The sequence below is a fragment of the Chenopodium album genome, chromosome 18 (assembly GCF_948465745.1).
Source record: "Chenopodium album chromosome 18, dcCheAlbu1.1, whole genome shotgun sequence".
Taxonomy (NCBI): Eukaryota; Viridiplantae; Streptophyta; class Magnoliopsida; order Caryophyllales; family Amaranthaceae; genus Chenopodium; species Chenopodium album.
In genome coordinates this window covers 29598565-29623861 of record NC_137851.1, presented here as the reverse complement: position 1 = coordinate 29623861, position 25297 = coordinate 29598565, and the positions used below count along the sequence as shown (strand labels likewise).

The following is a 25297-nucleotide window of genomic DNA, read 5'->3' as shown; positions in this document are numbered from 1 at the left end:
CCCTAGGGCTGTTAAAAGCTGACACGACACGATAATCTGACATGAACCCTACACGAAATAAGCGGATATGGGTCAAGAATTCTCAACCCGTTTAAGTAAATGGGTCGATACGAACCTGACACAAAATACAACGGGTTAGGTTTGGGTTGAATCTTTCAACCCGAAATCGATACGCATAACTTGATTATAATAATGGGTTGAACGTAAACTCGTTAACCTGAATTCGACACGCTTGACTTGTCTATTAAATTAGTCAACATAATTGAATTTTTTTAATGACAATTTTAGTAACCCTCCTAACTACATAATTTAGTATTATGCATATATTAGTAAAAACTTTTAGTTGGGAAAATTTTTGGTTTGGGTGGACAAATTTTACTACTGTTTTACTTTAAAGTCTTCTATAATTAATAGCATAAGTGGGTAAAAGGTTACCTGGATAATCTATTTAATAAGCGAGTTAGGTTTAGGTCAAGGCCGGGATTTCAACCCTTTTAATAAATGATATTTTGGGGTTTTTTTTTGTGTCCCTCGGGAGAGTTATGTCACCAAGATTGATTTCCCGCTGGATGTACTTGCAAAACAATGGAAGCTCCGGGTGTTCGGAGTTTCGCCTCCGACGATCAAGTTAGAAAGAGTATGGAGTAAGGTAAAAACTACGGAAAGTAAAAGTGGATCTTCTCAGATTCCGAGATCAGGTTTTTTCTTTATTTTTGAGAGAGTTGATTGTATGTAATAAATGAACGTGCCCCCAAAATGGGGTAAATCTCTCTATTTATAGGGTCATTGGGAAATGTGCCTCTTCCTAGGTCATTCTGACCTAGATTTGGTGGGTTGCGCCGTTTTACGGCTTTCTCGGGAATTAGGCCCTGAAAGCCATCATTCCCTGATGAATATTTGCATGCCACGTATCAAGTCCAGAGCGGTCCATTTGGACTCCTTATTAGGTGACACTTGTCACGCTCCTATTTGGCCACATGGTAGGGGTAAAAATCTCCAAATCATTTGCTCCTCAAATGGGTGACGTGGCTCGCCACGTGACATTGTGACAAGTGTCACTCATGCAAGGGTAAAAGGTGTTTAAACTGTTTACTTTATGGAGTAAATTTAGGGTTTTGAACCCCTAATTTTACCTCTATATAAATATGCTTTCACCCCCTCATTTTCGAGTATTCACGAAAATTTTTCGAGAGAGAATCTTTGACTTTTGAGAGAATTGATTATTGCCGCTTGAGTTCAATCCGCCTGCATCACAGCCAACCCAAGCACTTCCAACAGCACCTTCAATACAAGGTAACCGCCTATCTTTTCTCTTTCTCTTGTTCTTTAATTATCGTTTGTGTTTGTCATTCCTTGTTTACAAAATGGTTTCACAAACACACACGGCACGGCCTAGGATAACTGTCAGCTGGTCACCAGAGACCGCTGAATCTAGGACTAGGAGTGTCGCCTTCCCCTACTTGGGTTCCCCTCTGCAAACATCCCCGAATCTGGCCGTCTCTGTGTTTGTGTAGGCACTATGGCTAGGATTAAGAGGAAGACCTAAGGCCCCGTAAGTGATGACGAGGATGACATCACTATTAGGGTTCCAAGGAATGAAGTTTATGACCATCCACCCAGCACTCCAAGTACGCTGGATGACTCCATCTTGAACGAGTTAGATGATGGTCCTGACAATAGTGCGTCCGACTCTGAGCAACGGTCATCTCAGTCGCATGCTGCCTCAGGCGGCTCTAATGCTGAAATAAAGCCACCTGTGGCCCATGAAGAGCAAGAGAGTTTTGAGTCCTCCTCTGATTCTGAGGAGGAGGCCGCCTCTGCTGAAAGAGGACAAGGGGCGGCTTCTTCCTCTGCGCAAGAAGAGTTCACCCCTTACTTCACCCATATATCCACTGAAACTCAGAGAAACATGCGCAAAAAGATAAATGAGTTTCGGGACACCTATGTTATGGGGGCCGAATATCAGATTCATGTGTAATACTCAGTATTTTTATTATATTTATATATATATAAATTAATTATTTTATTTATATATATAAATAAAATGGATCATGAATTGAGGCAACAAAAGTTTTTTTAATTAGGTCAATCGTATTTAAATGAGTGAACCAACTTATTGGGAATTTAAGGGCCCAATAAGTTGGCCCAAAGGGGGAATTTGTAAGGGAGTAGAAATTAGTAATGACAAAGATGTAAATATGAGTTTTATTTTTAAAAAGAGAGTATAAATACTTTAAAACCTCAAGATTTTTCCACACAAGTTCATAATTGTCAGATTTCACAAAAATTCAAAGGATTTCTCTTTATTTTCTCTCTCTTCTTTTTCCTTTATTTTTCTTTTCCTTTTCTTCTTTTTTTTCCCCAAATCCCATGCCACACTCTCTCTCCTTCTCCCTCCTCTTGCGCGGCCAACACTGGCGCCACCACCACCACCGGCGACAGCAGCAGCAGTGCCGGCAGCCGGCCGATGCACTCTCTCTCCTCCTCTTTTTCGGTTTGTGTGTATAAAAAAAACTTCTTTTAATCCTAAAATTAATTCTATTGGTTTGTTGTTTTAAAGGCATGATTTTTTATTATGTTTTGGTATTGATTTTGGGATTTTGATGTTGCTAATTTATTAATATAAATTTCAGACTTTTACGTAATAAAAAACCCCAAATTATAAACCCTAGAAATTGGGGATTTTGTATAATTGGTTAGGGATTGAGGCTAGGTTGTTGTTATTGATTAATTCATGGTCTAATCATGTTTTTAATGAGTTTAACGCCTTCAATTTAATGCTGGAATTTATTTACACACACTACTTTTTAATTATTGAGTCAGGGTTTGATTACCCATAAAAGGGAGAAATGTTTTAATGATTTATATATGATTTCCTAGTCTAAAAGTGATGTTTTATACTAAATAAGTATGCTGAAATTTTATTTAAGTCATGAAAATCAAGTCTTTTTGAAAGGATTTAGAGTACCCACTTAAAGAAAAAGTTTTATGGCTTAATTGTCATTAAAAGGGGTTGATTAGTATGATTATAGTTGCTAGAAATTTGTGAGAGTAGTGGATTAATTATAGTCATGTATTTTAATTGTAGGAAGTTTCGAGTTAGGTGATTTCTAGCAAGTGTGGCCGAGTGAATGCGTTATTCAAGGTACGTATGTGCACAATAATATTTGTGTATGCGCAATTAATATCATGCTAGGATTGTGAGTTGTGATTGAAGTGATGAATTAGTAGCATGTTTGGTTGATTATATGCTTGGAATTGATGTTGGTTGAACATGAATTATTATGCAAGTATGTGAATATGATATTTGAAGCATGATACAAGTTGAATATATGTGAATTATAGAAGTATGTTTTATTTTTGAGTATCAAGGAAGCATGGAATTAATAAGCAAGACTTATATATGTTTAAAAGAGCTATAATTAGAATTATTGAACATGATTCGTGAATTTTATTCTCACCCATTATTTATTGGTGTAGAGTCAAGGAAGTAAGTTTATTTAATTGCTCACTCAAGTAAGTTGAGATCAAGTCAAGGAAGTTTATTAGTGCATTCTATGCACCAAGGTTGTTTTGGGTGTTTTTTGGTCCCTCGGGAGGATTACGTCACCAAGACGAGTCCCACGCGGTCTGTACCTGCAAAAACATGGAGACTTCAGTTGGTAGGAGCTCCGCTTCCTACATTCAAGTTAGTATCGGTTGAAGAGAGTAAAAAGTGCGGAAAGGTAAAAGTGAGATTGTAGACACCTAAAAATGTCTCCTCAAAACAAAACCCGATGATGAACAACCTTTCACCGTCATTATTGGTCGGGTTGAGTATTTAACTTTTGGAGTACTTAAATCCATATTCGTTCCCAATATATTTCATAAACCAATCCAATTCCTAGCTCATTTCCCTAAACCATAACTTACTTTCCACTTTTCGTGTCCACATCACAAAACCGATAGAAACTGATTTTGTGGACCTATAATTTTGATCCAGTTATTATTTGGTTGGATAGGTCTTGAAATAAGCTTTCCAAAGATATATCATAAGCCCAATTCCGATTTAAAACGAAGAAGATATGAGCAAAATACTAAACTCGGCCCAAAAACAACACCCTTTCACTAAAACGGCCATATCTTAAAATATAAAAATGATTTTGACCTGATTTTAATTGGGTTGAAAATTAGACTTGATAATCTTTCCAATGATATATTATATGCCTTATTCCGAGTTGTGGATCAAAAGTTATCATAGTTTTAAAAACACATAAAAAACTGGAATTACCGCGTCTCGTCAATTGCTGACGTGTCACGGTGCCTAGTAATACTTCCCCTAAGCACTCCAAGGAGTCCACACTTGATAAACCAAGGCGTGAAAGGTAGAATTAACTGAGGGTTTGGACCAAATTAACTCTACTTTTTATTTAATTTAATTTCAGTTTGATTTATATTTTTATTGAAGTTACTAACAATTTATTCATGATGTAGAAATTTATAGGAGTGCGCAAAATGTGAGTAATTAATTAATTTAATTTCTTATTTTATTTTAATATTACTAGTATCATGATTAGGGTTTATTATTATTATTTGATTTGACAAACGATATTATGGTTGAATTACTTCCAATATTAATGTCGATTCTATTGTTATTATGATCACCATATTCCATGTTAAAGGGAATATGTAATCGAAAATCACGCTTAATAAGATAATTCGGAGTTGTTTAATTCAAGTGATCACAATATTTTAGAATTATATGTTGCGTTAATATTCAACCAATTTAGCATAATAATAGTTTGGAGCGAATTGAATCTTTGTTTGCATGCCTTTGAGATCGCAAGAATACTTTTCACAATAAGAATCGAGTAGAGGCCAATACGGGCGAATGTGACTCCATGACTCACTTCGACCATCATCCCCGATCCTCCTTTCGTGGTTCCAAACCATATGGAGTTAGTTATCTCATGGATTATGAATGGGGTGTAACCTTCACGGGTCAATCGTTGTTGCCTTTCGTTGTCCCTTTATCGTGGTTGCCTTTTATGATCCGTGAACGGTTTACAAGTTCCTTAAAAACTTGTTGGCGGCTTTCTACTTTCCTTGTCCCTAATCGTTGTTCCTAATCGTATATGTCAATTCCCACTTCCTAACAGTGCCAAGCATATTCACAACATGCTTAACATAGACGCACTTCAAACGACGCCTACAGAGATCTTCTCAGATTCCGAGATTAGGTGAATTCTCTTACATAAATGAACGTGTCCCTAAAAAGGGGGAAATCTTCCTATTTATAGGGTCATCAGGAATTTGCCCCTGCCTAGGTTAAGGGAAACCTAGGACTGATGGGTTGCGCCCTTTTCCATGTTTTCCATGTCTCTGGCAAAGACATGGATTGTGATGGGATCTCTTCCCTCGTCCCATTGTTCATACTTTTGGGTCCCACTAGGGGTGTCGACTCTGGGTGTATGGAGCAGCATTGTTCATACCCGAAACCGACCGTCTCTATGCCTATGCAGGACACAATGGCTCGAACCAAACAAATAACCACCAGAAGGTGAAGAAGAGACGGTACATTGGAAGTACTGTCTAACGAAGTCACGCCGGTTGAGGGGGTTAATATGCAAATTGACCAAGATGACTTCCCTTCTAGGATCCCTAGAACCCCAAGTGATGGGATCCTAGCTGAATCTGAGGAGTTAGACAGTGAAGAGGCCGTCTCCAATGCTGGCTCTCGAGAGGTGGGACCCGAAGATGAAGACGGGGAAGGGGTTGCCTCTGGCTCTAATGACGAGGTTTCCTAAGAGAGAGACGAGGGAAGCATCGCCTCTAGGTCTTGCTCTGAAGATAGCAACGATGCCTCCTCTCCTCACTCGAGGATAGTGAAGTCGAGGAGAGGAAAAAATGGGACGAGGGAAGAGATCCCCTCACAATCCATGTCTTTGCAAGAGACATGGAAAACATGGAAAAGGGTCTTAAAGCCTTCAAATTGAAACAACCTCTTGGTGGGGAGTATAAGATCCGGGTGCCGTTTGAGCTAGGCACCATTGCTTGGAAAGATGACCAGCCTAATTGTAACGAATAATTCAGCTGCTACGAGGCGGCGTTTTTAGCTAGTCTTCAGTTCCCCCTGTATGATGCAGCTAAGGCAATCTTGCGGGGTTATGAACTCGGTGTCTGGCAGTTGTCCCCAAACTCTTGGGTCAACATTTTAGGCTATATCGCCGCCTGCGAGATGCAGGGTCTGCACCCCGGCTGGAAGGCGTTTGCCTACATGAACTATCTTAGCCGCTACCTAGGCGGCTGGAGAGCGTGGTACACTTTGACCACCTATCCCAATTATCAAATGAACTTAGACAAACCGTCTAAGTGGTTCAACTGGAAGAACCGATTCTATCTGGTTTCTGGCCCTATACGGCGTGAAAGCCATGAGTTCCGCCGGTATAATAAAAAACCTGACCTTCTAGGTAAAAAATCCAAGTTCCCTACTACCCCGGACGAGGACTATGAGAAAATCACAGAGCTGGGCTTTTTTGAGCTTACAACGGATACTCTCCCAACCGGGGAAGTGATAAGTGTTCCAAAGAACTGGATACCAAAACATGAAAGGTTGAGAGACAAGGCATTCTTGTCCGTCTGTGGTCTGAGCATAAAGTTTGACAAGCGTAGGTTCACCATGCATCTGGAAGGTAGCCGTCTATATTGCTAAATTTAATTGTATTGCACCCTCATGATTTAACAGTCTTTCTTTTTTGCAGCCACTGCTTCGAGGATGCTTTCAGACAACAAGACACCCAAGCGGTCTGCCGCCCAAATCCGTAAGGATAACGCGAAGGCCAAACGAGCCTAGATATAGGCTAAGGTAAAAACCATTTGCCCCCCCTCCCCTTGTAAATATATTTGAATTAGTTATCTATGGAGACAATCTACCGTATGTATGTTTAATGAGCAATTTCACTTGCAGGGTGGAGAGCCTCCTAAGTCATTCCAAAAGCCGATTAAATGGACCCGAGATGATGACGCCTCCTGCCTTAACAAAACTCAAAGAGCATCGTCCGCTCAGACGGCTCCAGATGATTCGTCCGGGAAAGGCCGCATGAGCATCGGGGGGAAGAGCATCAGCCTAAAAGGCTTTGGCCTAGGCATTGATCTTGGGATAAAGCCGAGGGCCCATTCGGTACTGAAGGGTGGTGATCCACCCAAGACTACAACCGATTTTGTAGCGACTGTAGGCAATGATAGCCTACAAATCCTTGAAGGTATGGCTAACCCTTTCAATACTCCGCCTGAGCTTGGCTGGCCCCTGCGAGTGAAATCACACTCCCAGCAGACGTCTGAAGGATCGTCGAGCAACCGGCAATAGATAGGGTCGCCTATATAGCTCACTTACCCAATCTTGATTATGGTGCAGATCGCTTCCCCGGTGGCTGGACGTACAGCAGCATGCCAAGTCCATGCTTGGGGCCATTCCCAAGAAGGAAAAGGACGTAATCCCTAGCATAGAGACGTTCAACTTGGAACGCATCCTGGCCCTCCTGTTTGAGGTATGACATCTCCCGTTAATTTCCCAAGTATTTCTCCGCTTGCGTCCTTAACGCACCTTTTGTACGTCACAGGCTATGCTGAGAGTAGATGGGCTCAAGAGGCCGTGTACTCGGAAGAGAGAAGAGGTAAAGTGGGCTAATAAAGCGGTTAAAGATTCCGCAGACGTTGCGTATTATCAAAATACAATAAATGAACTTGAATCTAAAGCCTTGGAAATGACGCAGACGGACAACATCAGACGTTTGACGATTGCCTTGGAGACCGCCAACAAGAAGGCCAGTGACTTTAAGGCTACCTGTAACACCCCAATAATTCTCTCTTAAAAACCTGTGAGAAACCTGCATATAACCTGAACAATTTCAAGAGAATTACTGGCGTGCTACCGCCACGTGTTCAAACGTTAAGGCTATCTCAGAAATTAGCAGCGGAAAACCAAAACAGTTTTAAATAAACCTCAAAACAAAGGAATTAAATCAAAATAAGTACTACAAGTTGAAACCATTAAGGCCCTTATTTAAAACCCAATAAAAGTAGTAAGTGATTAAATTCAGTGTTCACATAAATTCACACCCAAAAGAATTGGTGTCAAATAAAATCGAATTAAAATAAATTCAAACTTGCAAAAGAAATAAAATGCAAACAACCAACCAACTTTAAAACTAGAAGTCGCCTTCTACAAAGTCCTCTCCTAAACCAAACAATTAGAAATAAATCAATACCAAAGCAATTAAAATTACAGCAATACTAAACTACTTTAAAACCTCTTAAATCATCAAAATAAAGCCTTTAAATTGTCCCCAAAATCAAAGTTAGTAATATAACATCCCAACTTCAAGTTTATATGTTAGATTTATGAAAATATAGTGTTTTATATCAAATTACAACAACTTTAAAGTGGGTAAATAAATCTGGAAATTTGTTTTAAGTAGATAAAATAACCCCATAAGCATAATTACTTGAAATAGTCATTATAAAGCAAGTTAGTGTGTTAAAAACCCAAGAATATATCAATTCAATGCAATTAGAGGCTTCAAAATAAAAGGTATGAAATCTGAAAATTATTTTTAAAGTTAGAATATAAAGTTCAAAGCTTTTTCAATCACAAAATACTCACAATAATTATTTTATAGGTTTAGAAGCATAAAAACATGAAATTAACACTACTTGTTCATAAAAATTGAAACTTTAATAAATCTGAAAATTTATATATGATTAAAATAATTATACTTTAATGTAATTTAAACATAGTATGATTAGATAGTTTGATTAATACGTTATCAAGCCCTAAAACATGAAAAATCAATGCTTTAAACCCTAAAATATACAAAATACATAATCTGAAATTTTATTTAATAAATTAAACATGTCAAAACTCATAAATTTATAATCTTTTAAAATCCAAACATATTATCAAACCATAATAATATAATTTAGAACAAAATTTTAATTAAAGGTTGAAACTTTAAACAATTTTAATTAAGATAATAAAGCAATAAAAAAAATAAAGGAAGAGAGGGAGAAGAGGGGCGAACGGCAGCATCAGGCGGCAGCTGGTGGCCGGCGGTGGTGCAGGCGGCGGTGGTGCTGGCTGGGCGGTGGTGCTGGCTGGCGGCAGCTTCTTCCTCTTTTTATTTTTTTTTTGTCGTGAAATTGGAGGAGGGGAAAGCTTGAGGGGTTTTATTATTAGAGTGGTTTAGTTTCCTAGTTCTAATAAAACTAGGATTGATACTTGGGCTTAAAGTGAGTGGGTTTTAAAAAAAATCAGGCTTAATGAACAACGGGTTGGACTTGTATAATAATTAAAATATAAGTAATGAAATAATTTTTATGAAATAGTTTTATCAACTTTTAAAATAGTAAAATAAATAATCATCTAATAATAATAATTTTTTTGTTTTGAAATGGTAGAATAAATCATATAAATAAATAATCATAGTTAAATATTCACATAAATATAAATTTTTGTATTCACATAATTATGGGGGATTACAATCTACCCCTCTTAAAAGAAATTTCGCCCTCGAAACTTAACCCAAAAACCATAATTTTCCAAAATCATTCAAACTTTTTTGTGTTTTGTATTGCTGTAAATTGCTTGATCCTCAACATGTATACTCAACTAACTGAACTTTGTACTCAGTAAACTCATATTTGGCCAAAGTTTACATACTTTTATTGTGTGTAAACGCAATACTAATGCATAATAATAATCAAAAACATGCAAAATCAAGCAATAAATGGTATAATTGAGGTAAAAACGCGAAATCACATCGCATTCTACCCCCCTCAAAAGAAAAGAGTTACGCCCTCGTAACTCACCTCGTCAAATAACTCCGGATACTTGGTCCTCATCTCTTCCTCGGCCTCCCAAGTAGCCTCTTCGTACTCTTGGTTCGACCAAAGGACTTTCACTATCTTCACATCTTTGGTTCTAGTACTCCGCACCTTGTGACCTAGTATCTTAACTGGTCTTTCTTCATAAGTTAGGGACTCATCTAGTTGAATTGTCTCCGGTTGCAAAACATGGGTTTCACTAGGCACATACTTCTTTAACTGGGAAATGTGGAGACATCATGCATTTTCTCAAACTCCATTGGCAAAGCCAATTTGTAAGCCACCTTTCCCACACTTTGGAGGATTTCATATGGCCCCACATACTTAGCACTAAGTTTCCTTTTCTTGCCAAATTGCATCACACCTTTTGTTGGAGAAACCTTTAGAAAGACCTTGTCCCCAACACTAAACTCATCATCCCTTCTCTTCAAGTCGGCATAACTCTTCTGTCTATCTTGTGCTGCTTTTATACGCGACTGAATTAGTCTCACCTTGCTCACCATATCTTCAATGAACTCTGTACCCAAAGTAACTCGTTCGCTGTAGTCATTCCAGCAAACTGGACTTCTGCACTTTCTTCCATACAAAGCTTCGAATGGTGCCATCTTGATGCTTTTATGGTAACTGTTATTGTAGGAGAATTCGATCAAAGGTAGGTGATCCTCCCAATTCCCTTGGAAATCCAAAGTACAGGCGGTAGCATATCCTTCATGGTTTGGTTTGTTCTCTCGGTTTGACCATCCGTTGCAGGATGAAAGGCAGTACTCATTTCAATGCAGTTCCAAGGTTTTCTTGCACTTTTTGCCAAAACTTTGATAGAAACCTCGAATCCCTGTCCGACACTATGCCCTTGGGAACTCCATGCAAACGAACTACACTCTTCACATAGACACTTGCTAGCTGCTTCTTTTTCCTGGTCTCCTTGATAGGAATGAACATTGCTGACTTAGTAAGTCTGTCCACAATTACCCAAATCGTGTCGTTCCCACTACGAGTCTTTGGTAAACCTGTCATAAAGTCCATAGATATAGAATCCCATTTCCAACCAGGCATTTCTAATGGTTGCACCTTTCCCATGGGCCTTTTGTGGTCTATCTTCACCTTCTGGCATGTCAGACACTTTGATACAAACTTAGCAACCTATCTCTTCATATTCGGCCACCAATAGAACTCCTTCAAGTCCTTATACAACTTATCTCCCCCAGGGTGAACTGAATAAGGTGTATTATGGCACTCCTCCATGATTTTTCTTTTAACATCCTCACACTTCTGAGGTATACACCATCTCTCCTTATATCTCAAGCTCCCATCCACATGAATCTTGAATTCAGTCTCCGCACCACTAGTCACACGATCCCTAATCTTCTGAAACGACTCATCCTCCAGCTGCCTTTATTTAATCTCCTCAAATATTGAAGGTTGGATGGTTAAAGCACTCAGTAATCCCTCTAACTCTCCTTGATTAATAACCTCAAGGTTCAATCTCCTCATATCTTCACACAACTCATTGGCCACAATCAAAGCATTGACATTATGACTCGACTTTCTGCTAAGAGCATCAGCAACTACATTCGCCTTTCCCTTATGATACTGGATGTGGACATGGTAGTCTGTGAGGTACTCTAGCCATCTACGTTGCCGCATATTCAAGTGGTCTTGGGTGAAGATGTACTTTAGACTCTTATGGTCTGTGAAGATCTTACAAGAAACACCGTAAAGGTAGTGCCTCCAAATTTTCAAAGCGAACACAACAGCTGCAAGCTCCAAGTCATGGGTAGGGTAATTAACCTCATGTTTCTTCAGTTGTCTCGATGCATATGCGATCACCTTTCCATTCTGCTGTAGGACACATCCCAAACCATGCTTCGAGGCATCATTGTACACTTCGAATCCTTCACTCCCATCAGGTAATACCAGCACTGGTGCAGTGGTCAATCGCTCTTTGAGGGTTTGAAAAGCTGACTCACAACTCTCATTCCACTCAAACTTGCTCTACTTCTTCATAAGGGTAGTCATGGGTCTAGCTATCCTCGAAAAATCCTTAACAAACCTTCTATAATACCCAGCTAATCCCAAGAAACTACGAACATCAATCACATTCTTAGGTGTAGGCCACTCACTCACCGCCTTGATTTTCGCAGGATCCACAGATACACCCTCTTTCGAAATGTAATGCCCCAAAAATGCAACTTTCTCCAACCAGAATTCGCACTTAGAAAACTTAGCATACAGCTTGTTCTTTTTAAGAGTTTCAAGGGTAGTTCTCAAGTGCTCAGCATGCTCTTCCTCATTCCTCGAATACACCAAAATGTCATCAATGAACACAATTACAAACTTATCCAAATACTCATGAAACACTCGGTTCATCAAGTCCATAAATATGGCTGGTGCATTGGTTAACCCAAAAGGCATGACAGTAAACTCGTAATGCCCATACCGAGTTCTAAAGGTTGTTTTTGGAATGTCTTTATCCGCAACCTTCAACTGATGGTACCCCGACCTCAAATCAATCTTCGAAAACACACTTGCTCTCCTTAGCTGGTCAAACAAGTCATCTATCCTAGGTAAAGGGTACTTATTCTTCACCGTCACATTATTCAACTCTCTGTAATCAATACATAGCCTCAAACTTCCATCCTTCTTTTTCACAAATAACATAGGTGCTCCCCAAGGTGATGCACTAGGCCTAATGAACCCCTTGTCTACCAACTCCTGTAATTGAGCCTTTAGCTCACTCATCTCAGTTGGTGCCATTCTATAAGGTGCTTTTGAGATTGGTGCAGCTCCTGGGACTAAGTCAATGGTAAACTCAACTTCCCTCTTAGGCGGCATTCCCGAAATCTCTTCTGGAAAGACATCTAAAAACTCATTCACAATGGGTACATCCTCCATCCGCCTACTCTCACTCATACTCAAATTTTGGACACAGCAAAAGTACAATGGACATCCCTCATTCACTAGCTTCTTGACCTTCAAAGCAGAAATAATCCCAAAACCCTTAGGCTTCCCTAAATGTCTATAGGACATCGTCTTACCCAAAGGATCTCTCAATTGCACCCTCTGCATCTCACAGTCTATCTTGGCCTTGTACGAACTCAGCCAATCCATCCCCAGAATTACATCCAAATCCCCTAGATTAAACTCAATAAGATTTGATGAAAATATAGCTTCTCCTATTTTCAAAGGCAAGCCTTCGAATATTCTATTACAATGGACAAGTTTACCCGTAGGCAAACTAACTGACACATCAACATAACTCGATTCAGTTAAGTTTAACTTGCATACAACAGAAGAAGAAATGAAAGAGTAAGCTGCTCCAGAGTCAAACAAAGTGTTGACAGAGACAGAATGAATAGAAAAAGTACCAGTAACTACATCCGAGGACCTCTCAGCTTCTCCCTTGCTCATCACAGACAAGCGCCCAGGAGTGTTGTTTCTTGCCTAGTAACCATTGTTGTTGTTGCCCGAGTTGTTGCTGCCGTTGTCAGATCTGTTGTTGTTGTTGCTACCATTTCCAAACTTCCCATTCTGACCATTTCCCTTGTTCCCCTGGTTGTTGAAGTTGTTAGGCCTCTGTTGGGTGTTCCCACCATTCCCACCATTTCCCTGTTGTTTCTGTTTGGTGTAACACTCATATTCCCTGTGCCCCTTCTTATTACAGAACCGGCAAGTCACCAAATTCCCATCACAGTCTCTCCTAGGGTGGTTTCTCCTACACCACTTACAATGGTAGGTTCTCTCTCCATTGTTAGCATTAGAAGAGTTGCTAACATTTTGGTTACCTCTATCAAACGAGTTCCCATTTCTAGGCCTCTTAAAGCTACTTTGGTGTTCGGGTCTCCCAAAGTCTTTCCTTTTTTCTCCGGCCTTAGTACTCTCGCCCACACTCTTTGAATTCAGGTGGTACATGTGAGCAGCTCTCTCATATACCTTATCAAGGGTTTTAAATACCTTTCCAGCTAAGTCTTTCTGTAATTGGTCAGTTAACCCCTGCTCAAACCTCTGAGCCTTCAGTTCTTCTGTGGGTACTACCTCAGGAGCAAACCTAGCAAGGGTCATAAATTTATTGTAATACTCAGAAATTGTCATCTGTCCCATATTCAGGTTTATGAACTCCTGAGCCTTCTGTTTCTTTAGAAAAGGAGGGTAAAATTTATCTCTCAGAGCGGTTTTGAACACTTCCCACCCAAAGTTAGGTCTGGCTCTCACTAGTTCAGAGTTATCTCTCCACCATATATCAGCTTCGTCCTTAAGATACATAGCTGCCTGGTCCACTTTCATACCCTCAGGACAGTTCAGTGCCACAAACAGCTTATCAAATTCCCTAATCCAGTTTTCTAGGAAAGTAGGGTCAGCACCTCCCTTAAAAACTGGTGGCCTAACCTGGGCCAACTTCTTAAACATCTCTGATTGTGGGTCGACTTGGTCTCCCCGATTTTGGTTAAGATTTTCAGCCAGCAAACGAATAGCATCAGCTAAGGCAGCGTTCCCAGCCATTCTAGTGCTACGCTTGAAATAGAATAAAGGTGCACTCTATTTTAAATGAAATCCAAATACTATTCACACATATTCATTGAATCACAATATTGCATTCGTCATATAAATTGGTTCAAAAGGGTACTTTGAGATTGCACCCCCTTGTTCCAAGCAAAACCATACATTATAAACACAATTCATAAGCAGGATTAAATGAAATTAAGAAAATATTTCCCCCATCCCGCGCCACTCATACTAAGTTTTAATGATAAACAAAGAAATTTTTCCCAAAATTATATGATCACAAAAATTAGACTTGATGTTACTCACAAAGAAAAGTAAAATAAGGCTCTTAAAATAAAATATCAACTTCTTATTATAACTTGAATAAAGGTATCAATCCCAAATAATGACTCTGTAGCACTGGCTACTTATTTAAATTAATCATCTAAATCATACTATAATGAAGTTCTAATAACCATTATTAATGGCAAATTGCCTTATTCATGCTAACTCTACCCTAACAAAAATAAACCTCAAGGTATCACATTGCTGTTTTTATCTTTCTTCTCATCATAATTATTAACATCGAAATCGGGATCCTTCTCATCATCTGAGTCTTCAATAATTATTGCCTTGTAAAGCGGATTAGGATTCCTAGTAGCTCTCCTTCCAACATTTGGATCTTCAGGTGGTGGTTGTAGCCATTCAAGGTTATTCTCATCTGAAAATTCAATAAGAGTATAGTCATGGAACATTCTTTGGTAGGTTTTAATCTTATGCTTTTTGTTCTTTGCAGTCTTAAACTCATGTATATATTGGTAATCTTCCTCATCAGGATTAGCTGGCGTGATAGTCCTTTCAAACCTCTCTAGAGTATCTTCACTTCGAGCATCATTCTCATCCTCAGACACAACAACGGGGTTGTTCCTAGTACCATTATTCGTGCTTTCAGACGTGCTTACTGAGTCACTCATTTCTTTTCTACGTCAACCCAACACAACGAACATACAAAAGCATAACACAAGCACATCATAAAACACATCAATTAGGACATTAATTACAACATGTTAAATAAATAAGGAAAATAACACCTCATGTGACAATTAAATGAAAAGATATGTATGAAATATGCATGCATTCCTTTCTTAAGTCTACCCAAAGCTCACTAAGTAGACAAAATAAGCTTCAAACTCATTTTAGATAAAACGTTTCAAACATACTAAGTTTTGAAAAAAAATCACTTTAGCCTTTGAACTTAAATCCTCAGCTGTTAGTTACGCGCCTAAGATCGTCACAGGGTCATTGAACGGCGAAGGCCATGACCAAAGAAAGACACACACAAAAACACGCAGTCAGCAAAGCTAAGTACATACAAGCTGCGAAATCAAATTAAGAAAATACCTAACATGCTACTAATAATCAAGCACAAGCATCATTAAATATAGACTCAATTCATGACTCGACTATTAAATTTATTAAGACCTCACTAATTGATACTGACTGACTCATTTAATTATTTCATTGGACTTAGCAATAGACAAGGTTGTCCAACCCATGTCCCATTTGGAACATCAATAAAGAAAAACCCCATGCCTCCTTTCGGAAACATCAGTAAACATCCAACGACCACGGGCGCGACTCCGTGACCGTAGTTAGTATGAGATCTCACCTAATTCCTAGTTTTAAGAAAAATATTTGAAATAAGAGACTCGTAGATCAGACGGCCTCGAGAAAAGTACACGGCTAATACCCCATGTACCCCAACCCCTGATTGTCATTACTCCAGATGTGCACCATTCCAGAGTTTTATTGCTCATCCATCTTACACTTTACGTGATTTACAGGTTTAGACTTGGTGATGACTCATATACATTTCAATACAAACATCCCAAACAATTCAATCAAACATGGCAAATTCTCAATTTAGATTCTTGATTTATTAGTGATAAACAACATTTATTAATTATTCCATTACTACCTCGGTGTATAAACACCTTGAGTGCATAAGGCACCCCAAAACCTTAACCTCATCTTACAAGACTTGAGTTTCTCCTTTACTCATCCTGTTTGCATAATCATGAATGAGTAATAATTTGATCTTTACACCAATCACATACCTTTGCCTTTAAGCGCACCTTGCATAATTATAGCACAAATAATACTTGCATTATAAACTAGTGCACATCATTTGAAATCCACAATGTATAACCAGACAATTTAACCCAGTCAATCCTATACATGATACTAAGTTCTCGATCTGTCCTTAAACATGCACCTACAAGCAAGGTTTCGTAACTTGTACGTACCTTGAGTAAACAATTCGATTGGCCACTTTAAAACTAGAAGTCGCCTTCTACAAAGTCCTCTCCTAAACCAAACAATTAGAAATAAATCAATATCAAAGCAATTAAAATTACAGCAATACTAAACTACTTTAAAACCCTTAAATCATCAAAATAAAGCCTTTAAATTGTCCCCAAAATCAAAGTTAGTAATATAACATCCCAACTTCAAGTTTATATGTTAGATTTATGAAAATATAGTGTTTTATATCAAATTACAGCAACTTTAAAGTGGGTAAATAAATCTGGAAATTTGTTTTAAGTATATAAAATAACCCCATAAGCATAATTACTTGAAATAGTCATTATATAGCAAGTTAGTGTGTTAAAAACCCAAGAATATATCAATTCAATGCAATTAGAGGCTTCAAAATAAAAGGTATGAAATCTGAAAATTATTTTAAAAGTTAGAATATCAAGTTCAAAGCTTTTTCAATCACAAAATACTCACAATAATTATTTTATAGGTTTAGAAGCATAAAAACATGAAATTAACACTACTTGTTCATAAAAATTGAAACTTTAATAAATCTGAAAAATTATATATGATTAAAATAATTATACTTTAATGTAATTTAAACATAGTATGATTAGATAGTTTGATTAACACGTTATCAAGCCCTAAAACATGAAAAATCAATGCTTTAAACCCTAAAATATACAAAATACATAATCTGAAATTTTATTTAATAAATTAAACATGTCAAAACTCATTAATTTATAATCTTTTAGAATCCTAACATATTATCAAACCATAATAATATAATTTAGAACAAAATTTTAATTAAAGGTTGAAACTTTAAACAATTTTAATTAAGATAATAAAACAATAAAAAAAATAAAGGAAGAGAGGGAGAAGAGGGGCGAACGGCAGCAGCAGGCGGCAGCTGGTGGCCGGCGGTGGTGCAGGCGGCGGTGGTGCTGGCTGGCGGCAGCTTCTTCCTCTTTTTTTTTTTTTTTTTTTTTTTTTTTGTCGTGAAATTGGAGGAGGGGAAAGCTTGAGGGGTTTTATTATTAAAGTGGTTTAGTTTCCTAGTTCTAATAAAACTAGGATTGATACTTGGGCTTAAAGTGAGTGGGTTTTAAAAAAAAATTAGGCTTAATGAACAACGGGTTGGACTTGTATAATAATTAAAATATAAGTAATGAAATAATTTTTATGAAATAGTTTTATCAACTTTTAAAATAGTAAAATAAATAATCATCTAATAATAATAATTTTTTTTTTTTTTTTTTGAAATGGTAGAATAAATCATATAAATAAATAATCATAGTTAAATATTCACATAAATATAAATTTTTGTATTCACATAATTATGGGGGATTACAATCTACCCCTCTTAAAAGAAGTTTCGCCCTCGAAACTTAACCCAAAAACCATAATTTTCCAAAATCATTCAAACTTTTTTGTGTTTTGTATTGCTGTAAATTGCTTGATACTCAACATGTATACTTAACAAACTGAACTTTGTACTCAGTAAACTCATATTTGGCCAAAGTTTACACTACCCTCAAGAATGCTCAGGCGGACCTCAAGGCTTTGGAGGGGGTGGACAAAGAGAACACCAATCTCTGGGTAGACGTCAACCGCCCGAAGAACGAAATGGCCTAGGCTTAGGCTAACTTCAAGATCACTTTAAGGGCGGAGCAAGACTGCCTCATCGAAGAGAATGAAATCGACTACGAAAACTGGATGAAGATAGCCTGGGATGCGTTACATCAGGAGAAGGAATAAGACATCTGGGCCCTGGCTTACTAATATGCTGATGAGGTTCAGTTAGCACGAGATGAAGGCAAGCTAGATCCAGAGCCATTTGACGTCTGGGCCAATAAGGAGGTTGATGAGGGGGAGCCAGCTCAGAAAGCAAGTGGGGGAGGAGTAGAGAAGGAGCCAGAAGAGAGCATTCCCCAAAACTCCGCTGTTCCCCCGCCTGAGGAGGATGTTCAGGGCCACCCATCTACACCCTAATGATTTAAATAATTTCTTCTTCTTTTTAATTTTTTTAATTTTTTTAATTTTTTTATTTTTATCTTTGCCCGGATGCGTATCCGGTTGACATTATCACCCGGCTATTTGGTCGGGTTGAATTTATGATATGTGCCAACTGAGTCGATTTTGTTCAATTTGCTCCAATTTTTTTAATTTTTGCATTTTGAATTTTTACATACATACATACTTTAACTTTTGCCTATCTCACTAACAACATGTGGCAACTGGAAAACCGGCTGTGCTTTGCCCCTGGGCGGATGTGTGGTTAGTTTCAAAGTCAATCAATCACAGTAGTGATTTACCCAAACCAAGTACCAACCGTCCAAACATACAGGCGGACTTGTAATCTATTTATACACTCGATGTCCTATTGCCCCATTGGGAGGACTTGCATATTTCAAGAAATAATCTAAGTTAGAACTTTGCTTGGTCATCGGCTGATGTCTTTAGACATCTGGTTCTCGTAGATTTGGTTGTTCTTTAGATTACTTAGGTCAGACAACTATGAGTTGGCCAATTAGGCCGTTTAATTTTGGTCGTCTGTATGCGTTTAAAGAGAAATGTGCCACCCAAATAGGAGATACTCTCTGCGACGAATTCACCTGGATGGGCGTTGCCGGACGCCATACTCATGTTGGAGCAGACGGATTTATAAATTTTAATGTCATCTGGCCATTGGCTTCATGTTGTCTTTTTAAGACGGTTTTTTAGCTCTAAGTTTTTAGACTTTGCTTATTTGTTATAAGAATAGGCCGTCTGCACATTGAACTAACGGTGCTTGAGGCGTAACACGCATGTATATAAAGTAATAAATAATCAAATTGAAAATAAAAAGCAGCTTTTCATTGATAGGCTTTTCATTTACAAAAATTTATAAGTCTTAGAAGTAGTACTTTTTAAGTTGTCTACATTCCAAATTCTGGGCAGACGCCTGCCGGCTAGAGTTTCCAGGCAATAGGGCCGCCTCTTACTTTCTCATAGATCCGGTAAGGGCCTTTCCAATTAGGAGTCAGCTTGCCCTGCTCATTGGCCCAATCGGTTGCCTCCATTTTTCGTAACACAAAGTCACCCTCTTTTAGAGGTCGTGTGTGTACACTTTTGTTGTAGGCTCTTGTCATTCTCAAACGGTAAATCTCATGACGCAAGGCAGTATTGCCCCTGCGCTCCGAGAGTGAGTCCTATGCTAACCGCATGGCCTCCCAGTTTGCCTCTTCATCGTATAGCATGACTCGTAGAGTCGGCTCATAATACTCGATGGGCAAAAAGGCTTCATCACCATATACCATGAGAAATGGGGTTTCACCGGTTGCCCTGTTTTTAGTTGTCCGGATGGCCCACGGGACATGAATTAATTCCTCTTCCCATAAGACACCAACCCTTTTTATTTTCTTTTTTATGCCGTCTAATATAAGTTTGTTGAAGGCTTCAACTTGGTCGTTTGCTAAGGGTCGACCGACTGATGCAAAGAAATGTGAGATCCCTTGATCTCCCAACCAATTATTGAGCCAAGGCGTCTCAAATCGAGGGCCATTGTAAAAAACCATAGACATAAGTACCCCAAACCTGGTGATGGTCTTTCAAATGAAAGAGATGACATCCTTTTTCTTGATTTTTTGACCGCCTCTGCCTCTACCCACTTGGTGAAGTAATCCACAACCACCAGGATGTATCGCTTTCTGCCTGGAGCAAGCGTATACGGACCTAGAATGTCCATGCCCCATTTGGCAAACGAGAATAGGTTATGGATTGCCGTCAGGTCAGTGGCCGAACGGTGGATGAGTTTGCAAAACCTTTGACACTTGTCACATTTTTTAACCATCTCCATGGCGTCTGATTCAAGAATAGGCCAGAAATAACCCTGTCTCCTGGCCCTGACTGCTAGTGATCTGCCGGCTATATGAGAGGCGCAGTATCCCACATGCAATTCTTCGAGAACCTCCTGCTCTTTTTCTGGGGTGACACACTTCAATAAAGGCTTTAAAAAAAGCGTTTTGAAGAGTTCTCTGTTTCTCATCTCAAAGTTTGCAGCACGTTTTCTCATGACAACCGCTTCCTTTGGTGAATCAGGCAGCGTGCCATCTTGCAAGTATGCCTGGATGCCATCCATCAAGGTAGAGTTTCGGTCAAGTACTCCAATGGGTTCTTCTTCAATAACACTTCGTTTTTCCATAACTTCCCAAAAGACTGACCGAGGCGTATCACAGGAGGCGGATGATGCCAATTTGGACAAGGCATCCGCCTGATTGTTCTCCAACCTGGGCACTTGACTCAAATGAAATTCTTCAAGTGTCCCAGCTTCAGCTTTGACTGCCTAAAGGTATTTGATCATAGCCGGATGGGTGGCCTCATAGTCACCATGGTATTGGCTAACGACCAATTGTGAATCAGAGCAGGCGTCAATTTTGGTTGCCCCTTCCGCCTTACACATACAGATGCCGGCAGTAGGGCTTCATACTCTGCCTCATTATTTGAGTCCTAGAACTTGAACCGTAGTGCGTACTAATACTTGTCCCCTTTAGGAGACTGACATATAACGCCTGCAACACAGCCGTTCATAGTTGAGCTTCCGTCTACATACACTTTCCAAACCTGATCAGTATTATCCGGTGCAACCGGCCTTTTCATTGCGACAATGAAGTCGGCGAACGCTTGACCCTTCATGGACTTTCTTGGCTTGAAAGTGATTTCAAGACTTTGCATTTCAATAGCCCATTTGAGCATCCTACCGGATGACTCCAAGGTTCTCATTGGCTGCTTGAGGGGTTGGTTTGTATAGACTACCACCAAATAGGCCAAGAAGTAAGGTTTTAACTTCTTGACAGCCATATAAAGAGCAAGGCCAAATTTTTCAACCATGGGGTATCGTAGTTCAGCATTTCTGAGTACATGGCTAATGAAATAGATCGGGAGCTGAATGCCGTCTCTTTCAGCAAGGAGAATTGCACTAAGGGCATGATCTGAAACGGCTAAGTACATGTAAACCGTCTCTTTGGGAAGAGGGCTACCAAGCCTTGGCAAATAGTGTAGATGTTCTTTCAATTTCTGAAAGGCCTGCCTCAGCATCATCCCCCCATCAAACCTTGTCTTCTTTCTGATCTCTTGAAGAAATAGAGGCACTCGTCACCTAACCAGCTGAGGAATCTCCCCATTGCCGCCAGACAACCGGTAAGTTTCTGAACTTCCTTCACTGTGCAGGGTGACTTCACGTCAATCACCACCTGTATATTCTCTGGGTTAGCCTCTATCCCCCTTTGATCAATTAAAAATTCGAGAAACTTACCAGACTCAACAACAAATACACACTTCTTGGGATTGAGCATGACCTTGTGCCGCCTGAGTGTGGTGAAGGTTTCTCGGAGGTCAGCAAGGTGATCCGTCTGTAGCCTGGATTTGACTATCATGTCATCAATGTACGCCTCTACATTCCTCCCAATTTGATTAATGAAGACAGTATTAATCATCCGTTGGAAAGTAGCAGGCGCATTTTTCAAGCCAAACGGCATCACAATATAACAGAATAACCCCTGATCAGTGACGAGTGCCGTCTTCTCTTAATCTTTTTTCCACAGGTGAATCTAACGAAAGCTTGAGTAGGCATCTATAAAGCTCATCAAGGCATGCTCGGCTGTAGAGTAGACCAGATTGTTGATCTTAAGGAGTGGGTAACTGTCCTTTAGACGTGCCTTGTTCAAGTAAAAGTAATCTACATGTAGACATCTACTTTTGGCCTCCCGTTCCAACTGGAAGTGCTATGACGAAAATAAAACCATCTTTGTGCTGGATTAACGTGAAGAATACTTATGGACAACTGATTAAGCCACAAGAATACAAAACAACTAGCCTAACCCAAAACAAAATGAATTAAAGTCCAATCAACTAAGCCCGATCAGTAATTAGGCTTAAACCCAAAGTTAAAACCTAATTTTGACGGACTTAGAGGCGCCAAGGTTAAAAATTAAAACTGCCGCAGAAAAAATCGCGCGTCGTGCTGGTCTGGCGCTCGCAACTCATAAGGTTGTGCGTGATACCTAGCGTAACCTCTAGTGATGCGCTCACGGAAGATTCTGAATTTCATAAAAATATAAAATCGAATCTTACAATGATACCGCGCGCAAGACGTTTAGTTGCGCTGCCCATAGCAGCGCACCTAAATCACTTGCGCTGAGCAGGTGCGCGCAACCTATTCAGATGCGCGCGACACCTGCTGCGGCAGAACACTCGAAACTCTAAACGCACTCGTTCCCTATAAATAGGGGCTTAATACGAGGCTTAAACTGACAGAAATTAATTCGAAATACTGGCAGAAACTTTGTAAACTTTTGTACTATCAAACCTCTTGTCCTAAACACTTACCCCCCCCTTATTACTTGTTACTACGGTGGAATTAATTCCTACGTGACTAACGCTTGTATTAAGCCCCTATTTATAGGGAACTGAAATTAATTCCTACGTGACTAACGCTTGTAAATAAAATCAATTAACTTAGTTTTAGGTATCACGTTGCATATATTGTTTGGTGATGAAATTGTGAAAAAGGAAGAGCTAGTAGAGGCCGGACTAGGGCTAGAATAGTGATCCCCCTTAAAACTTACAATATATGCATTGGCCTCAGCCTACGCTGGTTATACATTTTATATACCGGCATTGCTTGACTTCCGTGGTCGAATCTATCATAGTGGAATCTTGTATTTCCACGAGCGTGATCTCATCTTCTTTTGCCATCTCACGTATTAAACATCATAATTCATCAACACATTTGTGCAATTCCATTTTCAAACATCCTACAAACTTTGAAAAGAAAGATAGATATCTCATTTTAGACTGATTTAAGTAGACCAATTTGGACATGGGGTAAACTTATGATTCATGCTAAATATCCATTGAACCCTACTTGGGAGAAAGGCATGAACGCGGTTACCTAGAGATATTAAAAAATTCGTAAAAACATTGTGGTTTGACAAAAAAAAAGAAAAAAAACTTTTATTGTTCTTTTTGCGTTTTCAAAAAAAAAAAAAAAAAAAAAAAAAAAAATCAAAATGTCTACCCTACCAGGTGGCGCGCGCAACTATCAAGGTGGTGCGCGCAACTATCAAAGTTAACTTTGACTCATTATGAGCATAGTTATACGAAGAAAACGATATTACCGTTTCAAGGTTAATCGTTAAGTTGGTGCTAATAATATCTCTTTGGCTAACAATGTTGTCTAACTTAGTTTTTTTTTTTTTATTGTTGTTCTTTTCTTTTTTTTTAAAAAAAAAAACTTTAATCGTTCTTTGTTTAAAAAAAATCCAAAAACATGTCTTATAATCGTTCTTTGTTAAAAAAAAAAAAAGAAATGCGTGTGGTAGGTGCTACTCTCAAAGCAAAGTTGCACTTTCCACCTTAGCGCAAGACGGAAAATTGCGCTTGATACTGTTTTCGATTAGGATTACGTACTTTATAATCGAACTAATGACATTACTTCTCATAAGGTTCGTCGTTAGAAGTTCGCATCCATTGATAGGACGTCATTAATCTTCCCATTCCTAAACGTGCCTATTTTCATGGTCATTATCTTTTAGTTGTAATTAGTCAACCTTGACTTAAGATCATAATCTACCTCTTCTATGGTTTAAAAAGAGAATCTCGAGAATCTTACTTGGGATGATTGCCTCATAAGAAAAAAAAAAGAGAATAGAGCGAAAAAAAAAATCAAGAAACCATTCTAAGAGTATGATACAAAAAATTTTATTCTCAACCAAAGAAAAAAAAGAGATAATAATGAATGATAAAACCGAGAAAATGATTTACTCATTTCTAGGATTTTACGTTCGGAGGCAATCATTCTTTTTAAACAAATAGTAATTATCCTTTAAAGATGAGCAATATGAGAATCATAATTAAAAAAAACGATAAAGATCTCTATTGTAATCTAAATGATCAACAAATACCATATTTCTAGTATATTTGATCATTTTAAAGAGTGTACTAAGGTTGACTAATATTTCTAAAAATTTGATGAGCATGTCAATCCATCTTACTGTAGACACCCAAATGTGTCTCCCCAAAAACAAACCCAGTGATGAATACCTTTTGCGTCGAATGATTATCGAATGAGGTGAAAGTGTGAAAGGTCAAGTGTTGCGGTTGGTTTTTATTAAATTCTTTCTTTCTGTTTTCGAAAACAACTCTATTTTGTGAAAACAGCCAATCCAGTTTAGTTTGGTCCACAACAAGGGTCCAATAATAGTGTAGTTGGATGGGTCTTGCAAAGAGCTTTCCAACGATATATTATAAGCCCAATTCCGACGAATAATGAGGAACTTATGGCCAAAATACTAAACTGGGCCCGGTTTGATCTTTACATGTGGTCCGATGATCTAGGGAAGGGCCCAATGTTAATTATTATTTTTAAAGTTATTAGAATTAATTATACTTTTCCAGAATTCTCTAGAGGGTTCTCTTTAATCCTAATAGAATTAGAATTAATAATTATATTTTTGATAAGTTTTATTTGGAATAAAATATTATTTTATGAAAAATACGATTTCAGTTTTCATACGGACTTTACAAATCGATTTTGATTCATATGTGGACTCCGTGTTGAAAGCGCGTAGAAATCCAGTCTGTCGCCACGCGACAAGCC

The 25297-nt window shown here is 38.6% G+C and overlaps 1 protein-coding gene across 1 annotated transcript; it reads right to left on the bottom strand.

Moving 5' to 3' along the window:
- Nucleotides 1-10626: 10626 nt before the first annotated feature.
- On the bottom strand, nucleotides 10627-14358 carry LOC145592043 (uncharacterized). The gene is made up of 5 exons (XM_081648508.1): nucleotides 13587-14358; nucleotides 12897-13172; nucleotides 12557-12707; nucleotides 11986-12154; nucleotides 10627-10965 (listed from the first exon to the last, which is right to left on the bottom strand). The coding sequence occupies exons 1-5, from the start codon at nucleotides 14356-14358 to the stop codon at nucleotides 10627-10629; spliced, it is 1707 nt and encodes a 568-aa protein (XP_081504634.1).
- Between the last annotated feature and the right edge of the window lie 10939 nt (nucleotides 14359-25297).